This window comes from Platichthys flesus, chromosome 5 (genome assembly GCF_949316205.1).
Source record: "Platichthys flesus chromosome 5, fPlaFle2.1, whole genome shotgun sequence".
Classification (NCBI taxonomy): domain Eukaryota; kingdom Metazoa; phylum Chordata; class Actinopteri; order Pleuronectiformes; family Pleuronectidae; genus Platichthys; species Platichthys flesus.
Window position 1 is genome coordinate 24,750,166 of NC_084949.1, and position 19,254 is coordinate 24,769,419.

At 43.2% G+C, this 19,254-nt stretch overlaps 2 protein-coding genes across 4 annotated transcripts in view; both read left to right on the forward strand.

Annotated features, from left to right (window-relative positions):
- Positions 1-21: 21 nt before the first annotated feature.
- gaa2 (alpha glucosidase 2) lies at positions 22-9,361 on the forward strand. Of its 3 annotated transcripts, XM_062387499.1 has the most exons (22): positions 28-175; positions 281-374; positions 927-1,050; positions 1,295-1,858; positions 1,981-2,126; positions 2,218-2,383; positions 2,572-2,668; positions 3,186-3,305; positions 3,437-3,555; positions 3,654-3,785; positions 3,873-3,983; positions 4,238-4,351; positions 4,450-4,534; positions 4,623-4,740; positions 4,873-5,006; positions 5,210-5,361; positions 5,479-5,627; positions 5,698-5,839; positions 5,921-6,019; positions 6,668-6,832; positions 7,792-7,938; positions 8,059-9,361. In XM_062387499.1, the coding sequence occupies exons 3-22, from the start codon at positions 958-960 to the stop codon at positions 8,119-8,121; spliced, it is 2,916 nt and encodes a 971-aa protein (XP_062243483.1). In that variant the 5' UTR covers positions 28-175; positions 281-374; positions 927-957; the 3' UTR covers positions 8,122-9,361. The 3 variants fall into 3 exon arrangements, with proteins under 3 accessions (XP_062243484.1, XP_062243483.1, XP_062243486.1); XM_062387500.1 differs by lacking the exon at positions 281-374 and having other exon boundaries at positions 22-175; XM_062387502.1 differs by lacking the exons at positions 28-175; positions 281-374 and adding an exon at positions 415-801.
- Positions 9,362-12,999: 3,638 nt separating this feature from the next.
- LOC133953889 (MICAL-like protein 2) overlaps positions 13,000-19,254 on the forward strand; it is a gene marked incomplete in the record, with an annotated part of 14,973 nt that continues 8,718 nt past the window's right edge. The window contains 5 exon segments of the mRNA XM_062388044.1: positions 13,000-13,377; positions 15,296-15,344; positions 17,235-17,376; positions 17,474-17,661; positions 18,502-18,629. Of these exon segments, the coding sequence (XP_062244028.1) occupies positions 13,235-13,377; positions 15,296-15,344; positions 17,235-17,376; positions 17,474-17,661; positions 18,502-18,629 (650 nt within the window).

The following is a 19,254-nucleotide window of genomic DNA, read 5'->3' on the forward strand; positions in this document are numbered from 1 at the left end:
GAAGCGGTGTAAATTACGAGGCGCAGTGAACGTGACACATAGATAAACAGACGCACACTGTCTGGACAGTTCAGGTCAGCGAAGTTACGAAATACGTCACTGACGTAGTGTTTATTTAACATAACGTTCCGATGTCTGCGCAGTTTTTACCGAGCGAAGCTTAGAGAACATCCCGGTAAGTGCAGCTAATGTAAACAACCGCGTCAGCCGTGGTTAGCTTACACTAGCTAACATTAACTGTGATGCTAAAGGAAGCTAACGCTAATAAACGTTGTTTTAGCTCCAGTAACGCACCGCCGGCTCCTGTCAGTCCGTGAAGGACGTGCTTTGTTTCCCCCTAACTACAGACATGGCGGAGAACTGCTGTTAACGAGGTGCTCCAGGGTTTCATGGGTGAACTTTGACCTTCACCCAGTTGGGTTGGGAATGGAGGGGCTATAACTGAAGTCAGCAGGAGGTGAAGTTAGCAGGAGCTGAGGTTAGCAATAGCTGAAGTTAATAGGAGGTGAAGTTAGCAGGAGCTGGAGTTAGCAGGAGGTGAGGTTAGCAGGAGCTGAGCTGAGCAGGAGCTGAGGTTAGCAATAGCTGAAGTTAATAGGAGGTGAAGTTAGCAGGAGCTAGTGTTAGCAGGAGGTGAATTTAGCAGGAGCTGAGCTAAACAGGACGTTTTGTACTTTTGTATTTACTTTACTAAAGGATCTGAATACTTATTTCGTCACTGGTGTTGTTGACGCTAAAGAGATGTTATTCTTTAACCCCTAACTTGTAAAAAGAATCCGCTCTACAAAATTTACATTTAAAGTAAGCAGCTATTTCATCACTTCACTTTTTCACTTCTTCCATCAAACCCTAAAAAGCAGGAAACGACATCTCTCCCTGTACTGACCTTTGTGTCCCTGCCTGTCTTCTGTCTTGCGTGTGTCCAGTCGCTCACTTGGACAAACCCACACGGTCAGGATGGTTTCATACAAGCGGCTGAACCCTGAGGATGTTCAGTTCTGCAGTGCAGTGTTGACAGAGGAGCAACGACCCGTCCAAGAAGAGATTCCTGTGAGTTTGGGTTGAATCAGATTTTAGTCATGTGCCTCATCAAGTTACCACTGAGCTTATGTTGTTTGAAAGTGTGTATAGAAGGACATATTTGTTTTCTGTATATGTTAGTTGAAGATGTATGTATTTCTATAATATAGCCAAATATTTGGCATGACGTTAAAATAACCAGTGTCCTCTTGACTCCTTTTAGTTTTTGCGTTTCTCTGTGTGTTGCTTATTTATTTCCCTGCTGTGTTTCAAGGTGCGGGAGCCAGAGGAAGCCGCGCTGCTCCCACGATTTCCGTCATGCTCCATCACCAAGGGCCTCCTGGTGATTGGCTGCCTGCTGCTCCTCCTCTTCGGCGGCTGGCTCCTGGGCACCATGTTCTGGCTTCACGGGCCGTCCAACCGAGATCCACATAGACCTCTGCCACCTGCCCCGGCACAGACTCCCCGAACAGCAGTAAACGACACTGCAACTGCCCCCCGCCGTGAGGCTTGCAGTTTAATCCCAGAGGCGTGGAGGTTCGATTGCTACCCGGAGAGAGGAGTGGTGGTGACCAAAGAGATGTGTGAGGCGAGGAACTGTTGCTTTGTCCCCGCCTCCTCCCCCTCCTCTTCTGCCAGACATCCATCAGGGGGAAATGGTATCCCCTGGTGTTTCTATCCTCCGGATTTCCCTTCCTACTCGCTTGTGTCAATAAACGACACATCCCTGGGGCAGAGAGGTACGCTCGTGAGGAAGATGAAGACCTATTACCCAGCAGACATTCTCACTCTGGAGGTGGATATACGTCATGAGACGGACACACGGCTGCGTGTCAGGGTGAGTGGAGGACGCACAAACCTTGAGCTAAAAGAGTAAACATTGGAATTGCTCCATACTGCTGTCGATTCTCTGGACGTTAACTGAAATACAAATAGTTTGTCTGATGTGTCTTTTTTCAGATAACCGACCCTTCTGATGCTCGGTTCGAAGTCCCGATCTCTGTCCCCAATGCCACCAAGAAGGCAGCAAGTCCTGACTATGTTGTGGAGCTTTCAAAGGAGCCGTTTGGTCTCATTGTGAAGAGAAGATCGACAGGAGCGGTGCTGTAAGTCCGACTTGAGTTGGCTACTACTGGACAAACCAGGAAGTACAAATTCTATATTAATACTGTGTTTGTGTGTTTGGTTCCCTGTTAGTCTGAACACCACAGTGGCTCCTCTCTTCTACGCTGATCAGTTCCTCCAGTTCTCTACCTCCCTGCCCAGTCAGTTCATCTACGGCCTGGGGGAGCATCGCTCCACCTTCCTTCACGACGTCCACTGGAACACGCTCACCATGTGGGCCAGGGACGTCCCTCCTACGGTACCAGAACCTCAACAGTTATTATAATATTTGAGCTGCGAGTGCAGATATGAACCCTCAGCTGGTTCCACAGCAAACATGTCATACTAGGAAAAGGAGACGTGTTGATAAGGGTTCAGTTCTGAAACAGTCAGGTGCTTAATTTACAGTTTAACAGTAATATCCTTGTGTTGTTGTCTTTAATGCAGGAACAGACAAACCTGTACGGAGCCCATCCCTTTTACCTGGTAATGGAGGAGGGAGGGATCGCACACGGCTTCTTCCTGCTCAACAGCAACGCAATGGGTCAGTCGGCTTCTCCCTCTCACGTCCGCTTCATGTTTCTGACTACGTGAAGTGACGCATGCAATAAACAGCTGATGCTCATCGTGGGAAGATTTCACAACTGTTCACGTGACCACCGTCGACAAAGTCAAGTGGATTTATAAAAGCAGAAGTAGCTGCGATCAACTTTTTAAAGGTCCTCAACAGTAAATATCAATTATAAAGATATATTCAGCCTTTTAGTTGTTGCCAATTAGATGTGAAAACAAACAAAGTACATCACTTATTCTATTTTATAATTGGTGGGAGGAGAGTGAACAGGAGAACACACCCAAAAACAAAAACTCACTATATTTGCAGAATCTCTCTCTCTCTCTCTCTCTCTCTCTCTCTCTCTCTCTCTCTCTTTCTCTTTCTCTTTCTCTTTCTCTCTCTCTCTCTCTCTCCTCTACCTTCATGAACTTGTATCTGAATGTCTCAGGTCTTTTCTTTCTCATGAGTAACTATCCTTTCATCACGTGTTTTTCTCTTTCCTCAGATGTGGCCCTGCAGCCGGCTCCGGCCCTGACCTGGCGTTCCATCGGGGGAATCCTCGACTTTTACGTTTTCCTTGGTCCTGATCCTGGTTCAGTTATTGAACAGTATGTGGAGGTCATAGGTCAGTGTGAGACGTGTTGCGTAGAGAACATGACTTTGATTTGTTTGTTACATATAAACAGTTTGTTAGACAAGGTTATCTCACCTCACCTCACACCCTGCTTCTCTCTTAATCCCTCTGTCTCGTCCTAGGATTCCCGGCTATGCCCGTCTACTGGGCTCTAGGATACCACCTCTGTCGCTGGGGTTACAAAACAAGTGATTCTACCTGGGAGGTTGTCAAGAAGATGAGGAATTATGGGATGCCTCAGGTAAAGTGGACTGCAGCAGATAGTTTGTTTTTGCAGGTCGGTATTTAGCTTTTTTTTCTGTATTTTGTGTTTATCATAATTTGTGGTTTTGTTCGCAGGACGTCCAGTGGAATGACATCGACTACATGGATCAATATCTGGACTTTACGCTCGACTCAACGAATTTTGCGACGCTGCCCGACCTGGTCAAGGATCTGCACGATCATAACCAGCGCTATGTCATGATCCTGGTAAACAGGGACTTTTTACTTTCATCCATGTGTGGTTTATTTCTGCTGTGGCTTGTGTTTGTGAGGCTGTTGTTTCTCAACCTGCAGGACCCGGGTATCAGCAGCACTCAGCCTGAGGGCTCGTACTGGCCGTTCGATGAAGGACTGAAGAGAGGAGTTTTTATTAAGGACGCTGAAGGAAAGACACTCATTGGGAAGGTGAGACATGAGGCTCCATATCACACTGGCTGCTCGCATATCAAAATTATACTGATTTAAAGCAACAGTATGCATATGCACTTAAATAGATCTAGTTATTTTCTCTACATGAAAACAACAGCAACGCTCTGACACATAGCATAACAGAATGAATCAGCACATGTGGCTGCAGGGGGCGCTGTTGCTCAGAAAAAGTTGCATTTTGTTGCCCTAAACTCGATCTCCAATATAAATAAACTCCTCCCTCCTCGCAGGTGTGGCCTGGTTTGACAGCATACCCTGACTTCTCTGATGAAGTGACACATGAGTGGTGGTATGAAAACCTCCAGAGGTTCTACGATAAAGTGCCATTCGATGGATTATGGATTGTAAGTATTGAAATTGGCGAAAAAGACAAAACCATGACCTTGATGATGATTATTATTATTGAGGTGATTCTCCCTGACATCTATGTCATCATTTTCAGGACATGAATGAGCCGTCAAACTTCCTGGATGGATCCACTAATGGCTGTCCATCAAACAGTCTTGAGAATCCTCCTTACACACCTGGTGGGAGATACAGATACACACCTCAAGCTCAAATCACACAACAAACGCTACATGAACAAAAAGTAAAGCTGAGTCTTTTACCTTTCAGGTGTTGTTGGAGGTTTGCTGAGAGGAAACACAATTTGTGCCACTGCACAACAAAAGCAGTCGATACACTATAATATGCACAGTCTGTATGGACTCATGGAAGCTAAAGCATCTGCCAGGTCAGGACCAGTGAAATATACACACACACACACACACACACACACACAATAGATAAAATACCAAACAGGGAAATACTTTTTAACTAAATGAAAGATCTCTGTCCTTTGGTTTCTCTCCCTCCTCTTGTCCAGCGCTCTGAAGAGGATTGTTGCAAAAAGACCGTTCGTGATTTCTCGCTCCACCTTCCCCAGTCAGGGGATGTATTCTGGTCACTGGCTGGGAGACAACAGGAGCCAATGGAAAGATCTATATTCCTCAATATCAGGTCAGATCACTCAAAGCTATGTATTACACGTCCTGAATAAAAATACATGTAAAATTAAGTGTTTTCGAAGATGATTTGTGTTATGTTAGTTGGTTCTGATCAAAGTGATGTTTCTTCAAGTGTTAAATTTCAGAATTGTTTTTAGGAAATTGTCAATTAAACTATTGGATATTGAGTTTCTCTGCGTGTGTGTGTGTGTTCAGGTATGTTGACCTTCAACCTCCTGGGCATCCCGCTGGTGGGGGCAGATATCTGCGGCTTCAGCGAGGAGCCGCAGGAGGAGCTGTGTGTCCGCTGGACGCAGCTCGGAGCTTTTTATCCCTTCACACGCAACCACAACTCCATCGACATGCAGGTTCATACAGTTTAACATCACTGCTCCAGCAGTAAAGCAACAATTCAGAGATGTACATCGCTGTAGTTTGTCCATCTCTCCTTTATGGATCTTAAAATGTATGTGATTTATTTGCAGCCTCAGGATCCGACAGTTTTCAGTCCACTGTCTCGGACGGCCATGAAAGAGGCTCTGCTGCTGCGTTACTCCCTCTTCCCCGTCCTCTACACTCTCTTTCATCACGCACATGCCCGCGGACACACTGTTGCACGTCCACTGATGTTTGAGTAAGTAGAGCAAATAAAACATCTTTGTTTCCCTTTATACATCACTCTAAATGTTTCCTTTACTCGACAGGTTTCCAAAAGATGTGGGAACCTATGGGATTGACAAACAGTTCCTGTGGGGGAAGAGTTTGTTGGTGACACCAGTGTTGGATCCTGAAGTCGATTATGTGGACGGTTACTTCCCACAGGGGAAGTGGTTTGACTACTACACTGTGAGCACTACACTTAACACAGGCGTATTCTACTTCCTGTAAATGTATCAGTGATCTAATGTGTGTTGCTGTTCTCCTCAGGGTGATTCTCTGATCAGTAAAGGTGAAGAGGTTCGACTTCAAGCCCCTCTAGATAAGATCAACTTGCATTTACGTGAAGGAACAATTTTACCAACACAGGTAAATGGGAGTTTTACTTTACTGTTGCATCATCAAATTCCTATTATCTGAACAATTTTCAAATTTGTTTTGAAAAGTGTTTGTGCCACGGTGAACGAAGCAGGACATGTACGACAAAATTTAGACAGAAATCTGCAAAACAATATACATTAAAAAACTATAATTTACCTTTCAGTCCTTCAGTCATATCCCCAAAACATATGAACCGCAAAATGTACAAAAATCAGCCTTGTTTATCTCGAAATGTGAAGGAAGAATAATGGATTGGCTTTTATGTTCAGAATCGCATAAAAAAAAAAAATGTCATCCTTGTTCTTCCACCAATTTCCTTGGAAATGAGTTCTGTAGTTTTTGCCTAATCATCCTGACAAACAGTGAAATGAACCAGAGGACTTTGGCAAAAACAAAACCTTGCCAGAGGGAGTAAATGCAAATCTTTCATCAAGGGTAAAAAACAAATGAAGGAGAGTGGGAAATGTTTTGATTTTGGGTGAACTGAGCTTTTGAGTTTCTGTAAACAATATAAATAATTGTTTTAAGGATTCAAGAATATTTCTGTCACATCTTCCATTTAGATTCTGTCAGTGTGGCTCCTTGTAATCTGTAGTTTCTAATGTAACGTGTTCCTGTTTGATTTCCTGTGTGCAGGTGCCCAACCTGACGCTGTGGGTGAGCAGCGGTCAGCCGCTCCACCTGCTCTCCGCTCTCTCTGACGACGGTTCAGCCGCTGGAGATTTGTTCTGGGACGACGGCCAGAGCATCGACACGTTCGAGACGGGCAGCTACAGCTACCTCCTCTTCAGCGTCACGCAGGTGCTCCCACTTGTTTAGTTTCTGCCTTGGAGGAATCTACCCTCATGGCCTCATTCCAGCCTGGTTTCACCCACCCACATCTCACAGGAGGCCGTTTGATATCCTGCACGAGCTGCGTCTGAACTTGTTTGATTCAACGGTGGATTATGAAATGAAGAGATTATGTTTCAGGTCAAATTGTGAGATTTTTTTAAAACTTCAAAATCGAATATGAAGTTTTTTTTAAACACAATGAAACGGGGTTGACTCCTTTCCTGTTGTCATTTCACCGTTAACAGTAGAAAGCAGCAGAGGCCAGTGACTGTAACTGTTTCATGTCTTTAACTTGAGTCTCTTCAAACTGAATGATGATCTTGAGCTTCTTGAACGGAGACAGTTAGACTCTGTGGCTGAGATGACAAAGAGCCGTATAAGTTACCGACACGGGCAATAAACCTTTATTGTCTCTGTGATGCTGGTCATAGAGTCTCTGTGGGAAAAGGCTCAGGAATCAGGTCCTGTCCACTGGGCTGTGACGCTTCAGACTCTGCAGGTCTGAGCTGGAGCCGATGGTAGAGCGGCGTCCATGCCGAGACACGTAACGCAGAAGTGAACACTGATCGCTTCCTTATCTCTGAAGACTGTTTGTGGTGTTTTATTTGTCTAGTGTGAAAGTGGCTTCAAACACAGCAGCCTTTTCTACAGAGAAACATCTGGTTGTGTTGGAAAAATGTGTTTCTAGAGAAAATTCGGCTGATTCTGACATTTCTTCTTTTTCACCTGCTCGTATATGGAAACTTCACAGAATCCAGAAAAACTTAAGGAACTGTTTTTAACCAGATAATTGATTTAGTTAGTTATTTAATGTCTTGAAAACATACCTGGATGGGATCTTACATCTTTCAAACACCATCGTTGTCAGATAATTAACTGAAACGCGTGTTTCCATGTGAAGTGACTTCCATCGTGTGGTTTTGTAGAAGGTGATGACGTCGCGGGTAATCCACGGTGACATCGAGGCCACGTACATCACCGTGGACTCGGCCTCCTTCTACGGTGTGAAGGAGAAGCCCAGCAGAGTGACGGTGAACTCCCAAGATGCAGCATTCACGTACAGAGCCAACCAGGTGAGGGAATGTGATACAATGGTTGTGCTTGTTTCTTCGTGTAGTTTTTTATCCGTGGATTTAGAACAGGCTCTTCTCAATGTGACAACCTTTTTGTTTTTCCTCTTTCTCTCACTGCAGGTGTTGACAGTTTCAGATCTCGGTCTGAACCTCAGTCAGAACTTCACCATCAGCTGGATGTGATGACGTTTGAATGAGTGAACGCAGCCGGAGGGATGCTTTTCATGGTTTGGACTCTTTAATCCAGAACACTGGGCGGGAAAATAACTGTGAGAGTTGAACTTTGACTGAACACCAGGCTGAGAAGCAGCGTTTCACCTGAACATCGCTGGTTTTAGCTTTTTAAATCCATTTGGGTCAAACGCGATTGAGCTCAGAGCCAAAACAAAACCCAGTTTGGACGGATGATGTGACTGAAGATGAGTTTGTGTTAATTCTATTCATTGTGCGACGTCATCTCACAAACTTCAAACGCACTGAAGCTTCTCTGGGTGCAGAGCGGTAGTTTAGACTCTGCTTTGAATATCTGACGTTAATGACACTCGCTGAGGAGATTTAAACAAAACAAACAAACAGCTTTGCTTTGTACATCAGCTTTATTTTCAGCTCACTTCAATCGCCTGAGCACCTCATTAAATTGAATTAGCAGAAACATGACGTGCAATAAACAGAAGAGACTGATAATCACCCCCCTGGAAAGGGGACGGGAGCCTGAAGTAGTAAATTCTATGTGTTTTAATGCTGTTTACAGCCGATTGTTGCCCTAATTGTTCTGCAGTATTGTAAAGGACGACACAGGTGCCTGTTTCTGTTTGTGTGTTTCTGAGCGTTTCTGGTTTGTTCCGTTCTAATCTTTTATTCAGTGCACTGCTTTGCCTGAAGACGACGGTGGAACTGTGAAATTAGACTTGCATCAGCTGTAACTGTTCTGTGGACGTACTGTGACGCTTCTGTTAGTGGACTGCAACCAACACGTGAAGCTGGAAACATCTTCTTGAGCTGGTTTAGTCAAGTTTTCTAGCTGTTAAATTAATTCTGCCTAAATCTGACCATAAAGCTGTGGAAACGTGATCTGAACTTATGGATTTTCTGCACCTTATAGAACATTTTAAAATAGTTTCATCAGTGCATGTGTACTCGTGTTAAATGAACTGAGACGGTGACGCCGACAGATCCCTGTGTTTCATCAATGAGCTTTGTTTTCTGAATTTAAATATTTAGAGTTTTACTCTAGGACACGTAAAGTATAAAATGAAGAATATTTCAGGGCAGCGACACATGAAAGGAAATGTGTTGAATTTTAAACTAATCTCTTAATTTCTCTGTATTTTGAACTTTTAAATTATTTTACATGTTTTAAGTCGTGTTATGAGTCCTAACGAGATCAGAAGATTATATCTGAATAAAGTTTATTTTGATCTTGGCTGAATTTGTGTCATGAACCTGTGGTGCTGAAGCACAATACGCCACTAGAGGGCGCAGTCACTCAATGCTGGGACTCATGGTCGAGTCATTTCTCATAATAGATGTGATTTCTCCTAAAACAGCAAATAAAAATAATAACTATCAATATAGCACTTTTCATAATAAAGTGCTTTAAGAGATGGACTGATAAAAGCAATTAAAAACTGTTTAAATATCAAGCCGTTATTAATCTAAAGAATGTAAATAGAATAAATAAGAGTTATCAAATAAAATAGGCGTTGCAAGTAAAGCCATGTATAGAAATACGTATTTTATTAAAGATAAGAAATCAGAGATGTTGACCTTAACCTTAAAATAGAAGATTTAGGCGAGTAATATAAATAACCCATCTCCTTTAAAAATCTAAACAAAGAGGTTTCTTTCAGTTTGAGTCTTTATTTACTATTTAAATACAAGTTGTGGAATAAATTCAAACCTTGACAAGAAACAGCACAATAAGTTTTTACTGTTTATCTTATGTATTTTACTAACACGTCCTCAAATCTCCACCGTGTGAAAGCCCAGTGGTTTAGTTGATTTGGGGTGGGGTGGTCCTCAGGATGTCTGTCATTAAGTCACGTGACTCCATCTCCACTCAAATCTTTGTGTCTCTTCTGGAGGAAACCCCTCTGCTCCTCGTCTGTGTCGTCGCTTCGGCCAAAAGAATCAAACCAGAAAACAAGATGTAAACTGTGAAGGAAGCTCTGACTCTGAGCCAGAAGAATCCGACTGGACCTCATGAGTCATGGAACCAAACAAGTATCTGATTGTGTCCAACACACACACACACACATACAACTGAAGACCCACACACATTAGCTCCTGAAAGTGAAAGCAAACAGCTTGTTCCCCCCCCCCTCTCTGTGATAGCAGGCCTGAACTGTCCTCTGCTGCCGATAGACCTGAGATAGACGTGTTTTTATTGGCTCTGTGCAAACGTTCACAGACTAACTGTTTCCAGATGGCAGATTGAGGAGGGAACATATATCATTCAGCAGAGAGGGGGAGAGAGAGAGAAAACAGCGGGGGTCTGTCAAAAGCATTCTGCTCCACTGACGAGGGCATTTCCTGTCTGGATTTGGGAGGATTAAGTATTTGTGTGTGTGGGAGGGGGGGGGGGGGGGGGGTTGTGTTTGTATGGTCGGCATGTTGAGAGAAGGACGCAGCCCATCAGGACTTTAAAGGGCAGTTTGATTTACAACCCCCCCCCGGGCTTGAAATGTACATTTTGAACCAAAAAGAAAATAAAAGATGTTTGCAAAAGTGACGAGTGATTAAGTGTCGTGGTTTGGACATTTCTAAAAATGAAAAGAGAAATTGTGTTTCTGTCTGGGCTTCTCTGAGGTCGCCTGTTTTCAAGACGCAGCACATCTCATGCAGACAAATCCCAGGAAGAGACAATAAGGCAAATTGTTTCATAACTTTGCACAAATGAAAACACAGATTAAAAGGCCTCATGAAACCACATTTCAATTCACTAGATCCAGATTTAGATCAGTCCCCTGAACATGTCTGACTGTTTTCATCAAGATGCATGAATCATTCTCTGAGAAACCGATGAGACAATATCTCCAGATGTTACAGAAAGTGAAAGAAAATCCCTGCAAGTGAAGAGTTTCATTCTGAGAGACACTAAAGACTAAAAGCAGCTTGTTCAATAAACACTTTAATTTTCTGCGCAGAGACTTTCTTTTTCCACTGCCCTTCTTCTTCTTCTTCTATGAAGTCACCTTAGTTGTTTTTAGCTGTGAGTCAGGTTTTATCTGTAGTTTCATTTCTGTAACCTTGAACCCACTCTCACATAATTAACCTTGGTGGTTTTTAAGAATTCAAAAGTTTATATTTGTTTGACTTAACTCATGTAAGAAAAAAGGGAAAAACGTCAAACAGCCATTTTTAGCGTCTCTGTAAGTTCTTACCAAAGTCAAAGCATCTCGATCGCCCCCTGGTGGCTAGCTGAAGTATAGGTTTTAGTCCTGCCTCCACGTCACCAGCACAAGATGGCAGCCACCGTAACCAGGAAGCTGTGGCTTCAGTTTTGTACATCAGCCGTTTTCAGAAAGTCCGGAGAACTGGCTAGGACATTTCATTCCGAACCAAAGTGATGGATCAACAGAACCAAACTGTGAACTTATTGGTTTGGTTCTCTTCTGTGTGTTGGGCCCAAATCTTCCAGCTGACTAATGACATAACACAAACGAGCCCTGAGGAGTCGGAGGTGGAGCCAAGTGAGCAGGTTTCAGTCGGTTAAACAAAGCGTTTCTCCCTCTTTGTTAACTTCCTGCCGCCTGTGAACACACCATGTGATGCGTTCAGGTGTCAGGTAACCCGGTGAATAGACACCGCCCGCCTCCTTCAACGCACCCAGGCAGACATGACAGGACAGGACTGACACAAGAATCAACCACACCTAAGTTTTCACAGTTTATCCTGTTACCAAAGACACATGCATGTATGTAATGGTCAATGCATTGAAGTATAATTCATCTGCCGTCGTGCACGTTGTCCCCTGAAGTGAAGTTTTTTACTACACAACATGAACGACTGCAGACGTGGCCACACCCACGTTCAGGCCACTGTTCAGGGAGAAGCTGACTCAGCAGTGTTGAGGAGGTGTGTCGTGTCTTATGCTCGGCTTTGTTAATGCATGTTTAATCTAGGAGGATTACAGAGCTACACATGGGGGGGGTGTAAATCTTAGTTAGAGCTTCATTCTTATTACATAGTTATTTTTAGCTCTGTTTTATTGTGTTCTTTTGTTTGTCACCACAATGCCTCAGGCTCTGGTCTAAAGCAGGTATATTTTAGTCCTGGCAGTTCGTACAATTCTCTGAAACAGCTCTGGGGTCAGTACACAGGGAAATAAAATCACCTGGAAGTAATAAGAAACTAGTACAACAACCTTTGTCAAGACCAAACTTACCTTCACATGGTTGTGTAGTTCCTGTAGTAGACAAATCCCTTCTGTGAGAATCACTGAACCACGGGAAACCCATCTCTGATGCACTGCAGGGCCCGAATGTTGGTGACCTTTGACCTGTGATATTCACTTTGCTTGTGACGGACCTGAAGGTTTCAAAACACAACAGGTAATAATCATTCAGTTGTTTATTATAAAACATTTTTCTGGTTTGGTAGCTCTGGTAAGAATCACCTGAAGGGCGTGACCTCATGACCTCATGCATGACTTATTTCTACATGTTTAGGACACACATACACACACACGCACACACACACACACACACACGCACACGCACACGCACACGCACACGCACACACACACGCACACACACACACACACACACACACACACACATGTTTGTTAATTGGTTTATTTACACAAACAGATTAAATATCTGTGTCCAAACAATATAAAATATGTTAGGGTACAAAATAAACAAAAATATATTAGAAGATAAACAATCACACACACAGACACACACACACACACACACACACACACACACACACACACACACACACACACACACACACACAGACCCTGAGAAAGAGTTAAAGAAGAGGAAAGGTGGAACTCCACCCATGCAACGTCATCATCGACCTTTCACAGGTGTCACGTCCCATTTCTTTCTACTTTCTGTTGGTGATTCCCACACACACGCTCTCTCTCTCTCACTCACACACACACACACACACAGACACACACTGAGAGACACACACTCCCTCATTCTCCTGCTGTGGAAACTTTGTGGAGGCTGCCTCTAGAGGGGGGGTTGGGACAGAGGCGGACGCTCGCTCTCAGCTCCGCGGCGCCGCAGCGCTCTCACTCGGCTCCGGCAGCGGCTCGTGTGCGGCTCGGAGCTCCGGCGGGATGTCGGCCGTCAAGGCGCTGCAGCAGTGGTGCCGGCTCCGGTGCGAGGGCTACCGGGACGTGGCCATCACCAACATGACCACGTCGTTCAGGGACGGCCTGGCTTTCTGCGCCCTCATCCACAGACACAGACCTGAGCTCATGTGAGTACTGAACCACCGACGGAGCCGCTGGAAGTTCACTGGAGGAGGAAGAGCGAGTCTGTGCTGGTTTTACTTCCAGGTCTGGTGTCTGACTTCAGCTGAAGTTTGTTGTTAGACAACAAACGTCATGGTTAGAGAACAAGCTTCATGGTTAGAGAACAAGCTTCATGGTTAGAGAACAAACTTCATGGTTAGAGAACAAGCTTCATGGTTAGAGAACAGATTTAATGGTTAGAGAACAAGCTTCATGGTTAGAGAACAAGCTTCATGGTTAGAGAACAGATTTAATGGTTAGACAACAAGCTTCATGGTTAGAGTAAAAGCTTCATGGTTATAGAACAAGCTTCATGGTTAGAGAAAAAGCTTCATGGTTAGAGAACAAGCTTCATGGTTAGAGTAAAAGCTTCATGGTTATAGAACAAACTTCATGGTTAGAGAACAAGCTTCATGGTTAGAGAACAAACTTCATGGTTAGAGAACAAGCTTCATGGTTAGAGAACAAGCTTCATGGTTAGAGAACAGATTTAATGGTTAGAGAACAAGCTTCATGGTTAGAGAACAAGCTTCATGGTTAGAGAACAAGCTTCATGGTTAGAGAACAGATTTAATGGTTAGAGAACAAGCTTCATGGTTAGAGTAAAAGCTTCATGGTTAGAGAACAAACTTCATGGTTAGAGAACAAGCTTCATGGTTAGAGAATAAACTTCATGGTTAGAGAACAAGCTTCATGGTTAGACAACAAACTTCATGGTTAGAGAATAAACTTCATGGTTAGAGAACAAGCTTCATGGTTAGAGAACAAGCTTCATGGTTAGAGAACAAGCTTCTAGTTTAGAGAACAAGCTTCTAGTTTAGAGAACAAGCTTCATGGTTAGAGAACAAGCTTCATGATTCTTCAGGAAGAGCAGGGGCTGAGCTTGAGAGCAGAGGGACCGGCTGCAGATGCGGCCCCAGGATGGTCTGCATGGATTTCAAAGTTCCAGTGTGTAAGAATTTGGTGAAATAGATGTATTGGCAGAAATTAAATATACAATAATCCTAGCGACGTTTTCAGAAGTTTGTTTCGCTTAAATTGTTGTTTTCTTTACTCTAGAATGGACCCTTTATTTTTAAATACTTTGTATTAACATCAGGAGTGAGTCCTCTCTACTGAGGCCACCATTGTTTTTTACATTAGCCCAGACTGGACAAACTAAACCTTTTGAGTTTGAATGACAACTGAGGGTTAGGGTTAGGGTTAGATATTCATCTGACCGTAATATAAAACAGAGAAAAGCAGCAGATCCTTATATTTGAGAAACTAAAACTAGAGAATGCTCCATAAACATCTTAGTATCAACATGTCTGACATCTGTCTCAACCTGAAACCAGTCACATTAATGTCTTTGAAAAGGTTTTTGCTTTTACTTTTCCTCTGAAATCTTTTCAGCGAGTCGCAGTTAATATTTACTCCACATTAGATTAGATCATCATCATCTCTGGTTGAACTTTGTCCTGTCTCACTTGGACCCATGAGTTTGGTTCTGGGGGGTTTATTGTGGCTTGCTATGGAGACACAGCTGCTCCAGATGTGTCTGCTCCAGTTCTTACCCACAGCCAGAGGAGCGCGAGGGCACGTTTCATGTATATGAAGGTGTACAGAAGCAACAAACTGATTACAGGCCGAGTCACTTCACGTATCCACCTCCATGACTTGTACGACTGTGGTCTGAGCTCCGTGTTGGTTTCAGTTTGAGAGCTTGTGATCAGTGATTCATGCAACTGGTGTCACAGTCATGAAATATGCAGAAGTAAAGGTTCTGAGAGTGACTACGTTTCACATGTTCTGCTGCACACTGATTGTAAACACATGCATCATGGGGGGAAGTTGGGTCACATGTGTTTTCTCACTCATGTTTTTTTTCGTTCTCTGTTGCAGCGATTTCGAGTCGCTGAAGAAGGACAATGTCTACGACAACAACAAACTGGTGAGGCTGGTTCACGATCTGGATTTTGTATAAACACAAGGTTCGGTAAAGGACGATTATTGATCCTGATTCTCCAGTTAATCAAAACACTTCCATTACGATAAGGAGACGGAAATATTGATTTGAAGTTTTTCGTATGGACAGCAAATTAATCCTAAAGACTCAGATGGTCTCCTGACTTTTCCTCTAGCGCCACCAGCAGGTTGATATTTGTGGCTTTTTTAAATGGACTGTATTTATATAGCACCATTCCAGTACAATTTCCATTCTCCCCCTCACACACACATTCGTTCTTACAATGCTTTTATATGCAGCACGTTTTTTATTACACACACACAGGGGTAATCTAGGGGTCCATTATCTTGCATAAAGACACTTCAGCACTGGTGGACTGTAGAAGCCAGGAATCGAACCACTGACCTTTGGGTTAGTCTTCTCCATCCTGACCCACAACTGGCCCTTCAAATGTAGAAATGACTGAGCAATTACCATGTTATTCGGGGCATTTATCTTAATTGTATCAGCAGCAGAATCACTTCACTTGTCAATGAAATATCTCAGATGTAGTATTTTGATAGATGAGGGTCTGTCGCTGTCTCCCTCAGCCAATAGCAACATGGCCGTTGGCCCACGTAAAGCAGAGGAACAGGAGACCGACGGTGGAATAGAGCGTGAAATCAATTCTAAGCAAGAAAATCGTGATTCCTTTACTGAATTGAACTGTGAACTGCTTAGTGTGGTCAATAAGGAGAAACAACAATATGTATATATCAACCGTCTGGCCTTTACAAGTAACACGAAGCCTTCGTCTTATGAGAGACGTTTTCGGACTTTTTAATCAGTAAAGTACAAATAAGTCAAGTTATAATTGATCAGTTATGAAAGTAAAACCTTGCAGCGATGAATAGTTCCTACCTGTCTGTTGTGTTGTGTCTATTGCATCACTTACACTTGATGTTGGGCAACAGGGGATTTTCAAAATCACAAAGTAGAAGAGTCGTTGCCAAACTCAGGTCTTTTTGCTGCTTTGTTGATTTTGAAACACGTTGATTTTATCTCTGGATTTTTTCATGACCAGACTCTGAATCCTGAACTGTGATAGAATAATTTAAAAAGTGCAGAAAGTTGTCCGACACTGTTTTCATATAATCAGGCTGTTGAATATAAAGACAAGAGAAGTGTGAGAGATTACAGTATCAAAGGGCGCAGCAGAGTCAACATTGTTCTTTATGACCAATGATTCCTGATAAAGTAAATCCTGCCTCTGACAGATGTTTTTCTTTCTGCTTCCATGGAGTCGCTGAATGAGAGTTTGGGAAATTCCTGACTCACTTTGCTGCTCCCTCAACACAGGAGCTGCTGATTGACTCTGTGGCCTGAACTGAGGCTATTTAGCTGCTGATGTGAAGGAGCACGGCACAGACAGCATGGGACCTTATAACAATATGCCCACATCCAAATTCACTGTACACCTGGTGCACACGTGGGAAGTAAACAATAAATCACAGAGAAGAAAGGGTTGAATTCCTTCACAGCATCAGTGGGAGGTTTATTAAAGGTGTGAGGTTTCTGTCATGAAGTAATATTGACTTATCGTGACTTTCTGTGGGAATTCCACACTTTTCTAAGGTTCAGCCATAAAAAAGAGCCAAAGCTATTCAGACTCTGCAGAGGACGCGTCCGTTAAACTCTCTGGGGGGGGCACATCCCTTTGAAAATCAATAACAGACGTCTTAGCCTGAATTATGTGAAGATGTGGGGACGTCTCCGAGCTCCTGCCGAGTCAGACGCTCTCCTCTTATTTGATTTACTGATGCACTTCCATCTTTGGCCAGTTTTTCTAAAGACTCCCTCCTGAGCCTCCTCTGTTCCTGTCCATGTTCTCTGCAGGCCTTCAAGGTGGCGGATGAGGAGTTGGGGATCCCGGCTCTGTTGGACGCAGAAGACATGGTGGCCATGAAGGTTCCCGACCGCCTCAGTATCCTGACCTACGTCTCGCAGTACTACAACTACTTCCACGGACGCTCCCCGAGTGAGTATCTATGTCTCGCTGGGTCTCGCTGTGTCCCCCCTCTCTCCCCCTCTCTCCCTCGTCTGATCTGTCTGTGTGTCTTCGTGTTTGCACACAGTCGGTGGAATGGCAGCCATTAAGCGTCCGGCCGAGGCCGCCACAGATGAACCCTCGGGAAAGAAGAACCAGGCGGTGGTGGCGAAGGTGTTCCCCGGGTCCAAGCCTGCCAGAGAGAACAGCCCTCCCCGCTCCTCCCCCTTCACCAGGCCTCCGCCCTCCCCAAAACCAAGCAGGGACGTCACAAAGGTAAATGCTGCTGCAAGGATACGTCAAATAAACACGACTACAGCTGCAGTCAGACCTGAACTGAACTCTGGGTAATCTGCTGAAACCATCCAGAGGGACTGTATGTGTAACTGTCTGAGTCAGTCGCTGCAGGACATTCTCCGGAATGCCCGAGTGAGCCTTTGTGAGAATCCACCAGGAAAGTGTCCAGAGAATTCAACATGAGTCAGTGGGAGCGATGATGACGATTGTAACGCGGCAAAACTGAGAGAGACAAAAACAATACAAATCTCTCAGGATGAAAACGTAGACCGGTGGCGTCCAGCGATGACTGCACTGGGATTTATTTGATGGAAAGGGGGAAAAGTGAAGTGGGAGATCTAAACTTATAAGTGGACATAGTAGAACAAAACATTCCCCATTGACAAAGCAGGCCAGGTAATAACTATGTACAAAGAAATTAAATACATTTGAATTATACTGCTGTATAATTGGCACTGTTACATCCAATAAAACAATCTGTGCTTTTCACGTGTGAAAGTAAATCACTGGAGAATCTCCCGACCTTTTCCAGAGTTCACGGCTCAAGATGGTGAAACTTGAGTTTCCCTCAAAAGTAAAAAAAAAACAAAAGAGGTTGATTTTGCAATGAAGTGATGATGAATGCTGACGTTCATCCAGCTGAACACTTCACGACCTAAATACCTAAAGAGGCCTCTTACAAATCAAAAACCAAAAAATCCCCAACTTGCCTCAGATCAGTTACAGTAATGTCTGCTGATAAATTCGTCATTGAGGAAGTTGTCATTTCAACTCGGTGTTCTCTCCTCCCCCCTCTCCCCCCCCCTCACTCTCTTCCAGGACGTCCCAGTGGAGCGATCCCATCAAACAGGAACCCTGAGTAACAAGTGTGCATCCTGTGACAAGCACGTTCACTTGGTGCAGCGACACCTAGTGGAAGGGAAGCTCTACCACAGGAGCTGTGCAAAGTAAGAGACTAACTACCATGAACATAAAGAAAATAAGTTTTCATAAGTAATACGTAAATAAGTAATCTTGATGATCTATAATCTGTGTCTGCAGAACAATTACAGGTTGAAATTATGTTTTTAATTAGAACCAGTTAATGAATTGGTAAATCTAATAGAGGATTATTATTTAATCTTAAATAATTAATTGAAATTTAAATAATTTAATTTAACTTAAAGAGAGTCTGATTCCCTATTCTGTAAAGCAATTAATCGATAAATTATTAAGAGCAGAATTACCAAATTAATTTAGAATAGAATGTATTTAATTTGTCGTTATTTTGTGTTGTATATAGAATATGTTTCACATTTGTTTCCTGTTTTAATATTGACAGTTTTTATTTCAGCTATTTAAGAAGAAATTATGATTTATTTTATGTTTTTGAATCACTCTGTTGACTTAATTATTATTAATAAAGTCCCTTAGAGCAATAAATAATTGAATGAATGAATGTTTTGTATCTTATGCTGCTGAAATCTTTGATTTTCCTGTTTTCAAAAAGTTAACATAGAACTCAACTCTCCATGTAATCTCAATTTTACTTATTGTCCAGAATTAATAGAATAATCATCATGTTAAGGGCTG

Excerpts from the sequence above, each read along its gene's own strand:
- gaa2 (XM_062387500.1), top strand. The coding sequence starts at position 958 with ATGGTTTCATACAAGCGGCTGAACCCTGAGGATGTTCAGTTCTGCAGT. Across the intron at positions 5,362-5,478 it reads ACAACTCCATCGACATGCAG|CCTCAGGATCCGACAGTTTT; the intron begins GTTCATACAGTT and ends ATTTATTTGCAG. Across the intron at positions 5,840-5,920 it reads AGTGGTTTGACTACTACACT|GGTGATTCTCTGATCAGTAA; the intron begins GTGAGCACTACA and ends TGTTCTCCTCAG.